This window comes from Myotis brandtii, unplaced genomic scaffold, assembly GCF_000412655.1.
Source record: "Myotis brandtii unplaced genomic scaffold, ASM41265v1 scaffold627, whole genome shotgun sequence".
In the NCBI taxonomy this organism is placed as follows: Eukaryota; Metazoa; Chordata; class Mammalia; order Chiroptera; family Vespertilionidae; genus Myotis; species Myotis brandtii.
Genome location: NW_005370397.1, coordinates 1,382,180 through 1,382,667, shown reverse-complemented (window position 1 = coordinate 1,382,667; position 488 = coordinate 1,382,180). Strand labels below are relative to the sequence as shown.

Sequence of the window (488 nt, the reverse complement as noted above, 5' to 3'; positions counted from 1 at the left end):
GGCCCTTGAATTATCTTTAAACACACTGAAGTATGTATTTAAAAATAGTTAAAGTGGTAAATTTTATGTTACACATATTCTATCACAATAAAAAAGAACATTCTTATGTACGTGTCTCACATTGAAGGTGAAAGATGTTCATCAATACAAAAATCTAAATCCTAAGGGACCAACCAGATGGAGTGAGCAGAACACGCTGGCATCCATATGTTGCTTCATGTTTCCTTTCTTCAACCAGATACGGTTCTCATTTCCTCATGTGAAATTTATTTATTTTCACAGGAAGGAAAAGTTGATGCGATGCTCTCAATGCCGAGTTGCCAAATACTGTGGTGCTAAGTGTCAGGTAAGGATGTTCAGCCGTAAGTGAACCTTCAAGTTCTCGAACCTCAGTTTGTCCTCCGTTATGCCTGTTGGCCTATTTCTGTTTCTTCGCAATCTTTGCCTTATTTTCTTTTAGTTTAAAAATACCGTATGCCTATGGTAAA

The 488-nt window shown here is 36.9% G+C and overlaps 1 protein-coding gene across 1 annotated transcript in view; it reads left to right on the top strand.

The window, feature by feature from the left end:
• Positions 1–217: 217 nt before the first annotated feature.
• SMYD3 (SET and MYND domain containing 3) overlaps positions 218–488 on the top strand; it is a 413,596-nt gene continuing 413,325 nt past the window's right edge. The window contains exon 1 of the mRNA XM_014528244.1: positions 218–346. Coding sequence (XP_014383730.1) covers positions 218–346 — 129 coding nt within the window. The remainder of the gene's footprint in view (positions 347–488) is intronic.